The sequence below is a fragment of the Octopus bimaculoides genome, chromosome 5 (genome assembly GCF_001194135.2).
Source record: "Octopus bimaculoides isolate UCB-OBI-ISO-001 chromosome 5, ASM119413v2, whole genome shotgun sequence".
Taxonomy (NCBI): domain Eukaryota; kingdom Metazoa; phylum Mollusca; class Cephalopoda; order Octopoda; family Octopodidae; genus Octopus; species Octopus bimaculoides.
Genome location: NC_068985.1, coordinates 29,073,841 through 29,080,918, shown reverse-complemented (window position 1 = coordinate 29,080,918; position 7,078 = coordinate 29,073,841). Strand labels below are relative to the sequence as shown.

Here is a 7,078-nt window from a genome sequence, read left to right as displayed (position 1 = left end):
GTAATATGGATGCATGAATATAAATGCTTGTATTGGCACAGGATGAACCAAATTAATGTAGCAAATACCTTGTGGTATTTAGTTTTGTCAGTTATGTCCAATTTCACGCATGGTCAACTTGCCTTTATTTTGTTTTTTATGAGATCAATAAAATAAGTGTTGGGCAATTTGGGTTGATATTTGTGACTTCACCCTTAAAGGCAGTGTTCCAGGATGATTCGGTTCACTGCCCTGAAACCATTGAAAGAAAAAGACAAAAACAAAACATGATTTTTCTCTATTTTTTTAATGTTTGTGTGAAAGTGATTTAAACAGTTATAACAAAAATAGCCGACTGAAGAATTGTGGCCATCATGTTTTATTTATTGATTAATTGGTGCAGATATGGCTTTGTAGTTAAGAAGTTTGCTTCTCAACCACATAGTTTTAGGTTCAGTCCCACTGTATGGCATCTTCGGCAAGTATCTTCCACTAAAGCTTTGAGCCGACTAAAGCTTTAAGAGTGATCTTGGTAGACAGAAATTGAAAGAATCTCATTGAATATATATATATGTGTGTGTGTGTGTGTCTGCATGTATGTGTATGTTTGTTATTTATTTATTGCCCACAAGGGGCTAAACATTGAGGAAACAGACAAAGGGATTAAGTCAATTAGATCGACCCCAGTGCGTAACTGGTACTTAATTTATTGACCCCGAAAGGATGAAAGGCAAAGTTAACCTCGGTGGAATTTGAACTCAGAACGTAACGGCAGACGAAATACCGCTAAGCATTTCGCCCGGCGAGCTGGTAGATCATCCCCATTTATTTCTGAGAGTCAAAATTAAAAGAAGAAACCATATTTTTTATATTGCTTTTCTATAGGTTATGGACAGCGCTTGTTTTTCTCTGAGCCTCCAGTATTAGCAGGAAGAGAATGATGGAGTTATCTGGAAACTAGGCCTGAACTTTTATAATTATGTTGCTGTTTCAGATCATCAACAAAACTAAAAATTTTAAATGTCTACAATTTCATCATCCATTATTTTCATTTAACTTACAAATATAGTTTTCAAATTTTGACGCAAGGTCAGCAATTTCGGGGGAGGGGGTAAGCCGATTAAATATACCCCAGTGCTCAACTAGTACCTTTTTTATCGACTCAGAAAAGATGAAAAGCAAAGTCGACCTCGGCGGCATTTGAACCCTGAACGTAAAGACGGACAAAATGGCGCTAAGCATTTTTACCTGGCATGCTAATGATTCTGCCAGCTCGCTGACCTATTTAACCTACAAATATAACCAAGAAGGGTTTCATCAAAGTTTTCTTCTATTGGAGCTTTTCAATTATTTATTTTCATTTAAAGATTTTTACTGGTGGGAGTTTTATCTTTGGTGGGTTTAAACCAATCTGGGAAGGTCTGAAGTCTGGAGTTAGAGAAAATTATACTCATCATAAAAAGCAATGGGAAGCAGTATGGTAGATGTGCAATGTTGATGGAAGATTCAGTTAACTAATGGTTAACAGTATAACTCACAAGATGCTGGAAGCTGAAAACCTACCAATGACAGCGATCAGGAACATCTAGTTCTGAAAGTAAACCACTGTTAACTTGTATAGAATGAGCAATCACGGTTGTAATTCAGGCATGAAAAGATTTGGAAATCCAAGCAATGACAATTCATAATAACAGTATTTCTATATATCACTCAGCACTAATCTATAAGGTTGTTAGCCATAGTGGGATAAAACTTCGTAATAAAAGCAAACGAACAAAGAAATAATGAAAGACAATGTCTGAAACTCTCGATCGTTTCGTTTTTTCCTGCCAGAATATCTCTGCTTTTACTGCATTGACGTTTGCCGATATTAACAATCACTATCCACCTAAATTTAGTGATTATATTCTGTAGTACGTAGTTCGGTGCTATAGAATGGAGAGCTCGGTAAGTGTAGTTGCTATGAGAAATGAATACTCTTTCCAGATCTTGACCTTCATCCGAAAGCGAGGGGGATAGAAAAAGAATTGTTACGTTGGTGGATTTACGTTTTCGATGCCTAATTACGGAAATATTGGCAGTGTTGAGTGTTGTGCATATAGACATAGTCAGTGTGAATCCATGCAGACAATACAAAACGTAGACATTCAGCTTAGAGTTTGGTTTCTTGTAATGAGTTCTGGAAATTATTGAACTCTCTTGTCGCTTCAATGAACGAGGGTTGAGCCGGACGTAACAGAACAGTGTTTTTAGTCCGGTGTTTTGCTGTATCGTCTAACATTAAAATTCAGACCTATTTGGGATATTCAGATCCGGTTACAGACGTTTAAGTAGTGGTCTCTGTCATTTTGAGATAGATTGGACCCGGATCTATGCTATTTTTTTTTTACCTCCTCCAGGTTGTTGGCCCCTCGCTATCTCAAAGTCAGAGATGGCTTGGTAGCAAGAGCTTTTCCACCGAACTATGTCCAGTGCTTCCGATCTAGAAGTATACTTTATATAATAATGGCCAAATAACAGACGATGCTTGATTTATTTACAATTGTTTTACCGAAGCCGATGGAATGGTTTGAAAAGTAGAACATCAAACGAAATGCCTAACAAGAATTGATTTTGCATTATATTTTCGTTGGTGTGGGGAAAAGGGTGAAGAGAATAAATATAAAGTCCTTTAGAGCAACGAAGTGAAAGGAACTCAGTCAAACATAGCCGCAGCCACATTATATAAGTGACAATCGGACGTAGTGTAGAGAACCTGATTGGACGTAGGGAGGGAGCCTGTTTATTCGGTAAATCACTGACTAAATAGAGCTGTAAACTTACAGTGTCGTTCGAGCTTACTTTGTAATTAAAATGTATGTTTTAAACCAATGCTAGTACAGACACGCTGCACCCTTTTTTATGTTTGCACCTATAAGCAAATGTTAACTAGTTATCTCTACGTTACAAGTTCGTTCCATCGAACCTTATTGAGCTTACCTATATATTTCTTGTCAACAACAGGAAGGAAAAATACGAATGTAATATGTAGTATTCGCTTAGTTTTTACCAAATACTAATGGCCTAAATTAAAAAACAAAACAAAACAAAACAACTGGATAGTTACAACAATCATCATTTCCGTGGACATTATCTGTGGAAGCGAAATGAAAAGGATTTCAAGTGGATGAACCTCAGGCTACCTTTACTATTAGAATCCACAAAACACAGAAATTGATTAGGTAAACTACTGTGACAGAATGTGATGATGTTAAGTTGATACCTAGCCAAGTAATTAAAGTGAAGTTGTAGCACTCAAGTACTTAATTTGAATCGCAGTTTCAACATACAGGAAATCCTCCATTTCCCGGTACTACTAAAGCAGCGCGGACCCGAACGCGCAGTCGCGCGTCCGCGCTAGCTAGTCTTGAGTGGTCGATCCTAACCCTAACCCTAACCCTAACCCTGTCCCTAACCCTAACCCTATCCCTAACCCTAACCCTAACCCTATCCCTAACCCGCGTGTGCAAATGAATACGTGTTTAGGGTTAGGGTTAGGGTTAGGATCGACCACTCACGACTAGCTAGCGCGGACGCGCGACTGCGCGTTCGGGTCCGCGCTGCTTTAGTAGTACCCCATTTCCCTACAGTCTCTATTCTTTGTAGAAAATTGTCGACAATCTTTATAATGTAATTACCGATGCGTATTTGTTTTCTGTTACGCTCTACTAACGGTAGAGAACACTTGAATGCGATTACAAAGTTATCTCCCTTGAAATATTTTTAACAGAGGGGACAATACAATGTAGAATTTTTCTTTCCAAAACCGACCAATAGGGATCAAAAATGTTTTGGGACCAGTACACAAAGAAATAACAAGGTAACGTTTTAACAACAGAAATTCCCCAAAGGGGGAGAAAATATAACACTGACTAGGGTTATCCGTAGAAAGAGAAACCTACAAAAAAAAAAAAAATCACGGTAACCACCTCGGAAAAAAACATGATAGCAAAGCGCTCTTTCTCTTTTTGTTTAATAGGTTCATGCTCAAAGTGGGTCCGTCTTTGCTACATTCACCCATCTTTTATTAAACTTTTCATTAGACAAAACTTCCCTCTCTACTCTCACCTTTCCTTTCAAGTAATACTTGAAAAGATTGATGAGAGGTTGGCCTGAAAGAAAAGTATTGTATTTGTCTCTAAGCCTTTCAAACGAGTCCACTATACACATTCTTTCGCCATAGCCACCAGTACGATGAAAACTGCCTTGCCTTCCCGGTTAAAGGAAGGTGGCGGGGAAATATTTACGATAGACTCGGTTGACAACCGGACTCGTCCAACACGTGACAGCAGCCGTTCGATATGGGCTCACAGGTCTGTAACTATCCTTAAAAAGTACTCGACGAGAATAGTATATATAAAATAAAAAGATCTAACAAAATAACTCGTCACTTTTGACTGCACAAATAACTAATAGTTTATATACAGTTGTGTCCCATTTTCGGTGGATAGCATATAGAATCAAATCGTGGAACTATTTGTGATATTCTGCTATTAAATAATATTCTTTTCTACTCTAGACACAAAGCCCGAAATTTTTGGGGAGGGGACCAATCGACTAGATCGACTCCAATACGCAACTGGTATTTAATTTATCGACAATAAAAGGATGAAAGGCAAAGTCGACCTCGGTGGAATTTGAACTCAGAACGTAAAGTCAGACGAAATACCGCTAAGCATTTCGTCCGGCGTGCTAGCTCGCCGCCTTCCTATTAAATAATATTCTTTTTTACTCTAGGCACAAGGCCCGAAATTATTGGGGAGGGGGTCAGTCGACTGGATCGATCCAGTATGCAACTGGTACTTAATTCATCGACCTCGAAAGGATGAAAGGCAAAGTCGACCTCGAAAGGATGAAAGGCAAAGTCGACCTCGGCGGAATTTGAACTCAGAACGCAATGACAGACGAAATATCGCTAAGCATTTCGCCCGGCGTGCTAACGTTTCTGCCAGCTCGCCGCTTTCCTATTAAATAATACTGACGCAATCTCTAGATAAAAAAATATTAAGGTTCTTTTTGGGCGGTGTGTCACATACTATTCTCTATAATAAATTTTATTGTCGGGTACGGTAGTACGTAATATTAATTTCTACTATTGGTTTAGGGCCTCAAATTCGGGTAGAATGGTATTCGATTACATTAACTGGCATCCCATTCTTTTGAATCGGACTCATTTTGATAAAGGAGGGAAAATGAGAGTTTGTAACATTGAAGCTTTTCTAAAAAAACATAGTTACTCAAATTCGTGTTCGGACTAGAATAATCGCAAGCTTATTTGTTTCTTTTTACACTCATCGTTGCCAGTGCCCCTGGACTGGCTCTTGTGCGAGTGGCACATAAAATACACCATTTTGAACGTGGCCGTTGCCAGTACCGCCTGACTGGCCTTCGTGCGGGTGACACGTAAAAGCACCTACTAGACTCTCGGAGTGGCTGGCGTTAGGAAGGGCATCCAGCTGTAGAAACTCTGCCAAATCAGATTGGAGCCTGGTGTAGCCATCTGGTTTCACCAGTCCTCAGTCAAACCGTCCAACCCATGCTAGCATGGAAAGCGGACGTTAAACGATGATGATGATGACTTAGGCGCAAAAGTGGCTGTGTGGCAAGAAGCTTACTTCCAAATCATATGGTTCCAGGTTCAATTGCATAATGTGACACCTTGGGCAAGTGTCCTCTACTACGGACTGACCAAGGCCTTGTGAGTGAATTTGGTAGATGGAAACCGAAAGAAGCCCGTCGTAAATATATATTTGTGTGTATGTGTGTGTGTGTGTTTTTCCCCCCACCACTGTTTGATAACCGGTGCTGGTGTGTTTACGTCTCCGTACCTTAGTAGTTTGGCAAAAAGAAGGGATAGGAAAAGTAACAGGCTCTAAAATAAATAAATACTGGGGTCAATATATTCGACTAAAAGTCTTCAAAGCGGTGCCCCAACATGGTCACGGTCTAATGAATGGAACAAGTGAAAAATACAATTACTATATTACTGTACGCCATTACTGATTCTATACCGATTAACTTGCATAGTTGTAGACGTATGGTAGTTGTGCAGTTGTTAATTATTTTGACAAGAAATATTGTAGTGTAGAATAATTTAACTTCGTGAGTTAAAGGCGTTGGAAAACAAATGATTACTTTGGATTCCTATTTTTCCACTTCGCTACGACATCAAGCTTTCTGGAATAAAATTTATTCCAAATGAGACAACTCTAAAATAAAAGTGTGTTCTCAGAAATGGTAGAATGGTGCATGTGCTACATAGTATTTACTCTCATCTGTCTATATTTGGATTTCGAATCCCTCAAAGATCGATTTTTACTTTTCACCAAACTAATTGTTTATTTCCAAAGCCACCAATTATAAAATTTTATGCATGCCATAAAATTTAATTCCTATTTATATCGATGTTTTCGAGATAACTTTCAAACTTAAACATCTATTATAGATTATTTGCGCTAACAAAATGTGTCAACGTCTGCATTTACAGAGCGAAAACTATTATTGACTCTATATAGTTTTGGTACGAATATTATCAACCAAAAACAGGAAATATTGCAGATCATACCAAAAGAGTAGTATTTTCAGTCCTCAGTTTTGATTCAACAAGTAACTGCGACAAGAAAACTTTGAGTTACGAAATCTATTATAAAAGAAAGAAATATTACAAAGTCAAGCCCTCCCCAAAATAAATCAATTGGGAAATCAATGGAATGTTTCGCCACGAGTTTTTTCCGTCTTGCTTGTTGGTATTATAAAAACAATGGCAACAGCTGCAATGTTAGGTAAGCTAAGAAAATTGGTGACGTATTCGTTCATTCAAAATGGACGATCACAACCGAATCCTTTTCTTGTCGTTACTTTTAACCGTCATCTGTTCATTGGTAAGTCATATCTTTTAATAAATTTCATTGAAAATGGATTTCCTACAACTATTTTCCCCGATATAGATGTAGAATTTAAAAATTCAACTGGTCAGACCGAATTCATTTTAAAGTTTTCTGTTTTGAGTTTCTTTCTCTGCATTAGTACACGCTATCTAATATATATATATATATATATA

The 7,078-nt window shown here is 38.0% G+C and overlaps 1 protein-coding gene across 1 annotated transcript in view; it reads left to right on the top strand.

The window, feature by feature from the left end:
- Positions 1–6,803: 6,803 nt before the first annotated feature.
- LOC106868348 (protein sel-1 homolog 3) overlaps positions 6,804–7,078 on the top strand; it is a 58,071-nt gene continuing 57,796 nt past the window's right edge. The window contains exon 1 of the mRNA XM_052968032.1: positions 6,804–6,899. Coding sequence (XP_052823992.1) covers positions 6,840–6,899 — 60 coding nt within the window. The 5' untranslated portion in view covers positions 6,804–6,839. The remainder of the gene's footprint in view (positions 6,900–7,078) is intronic.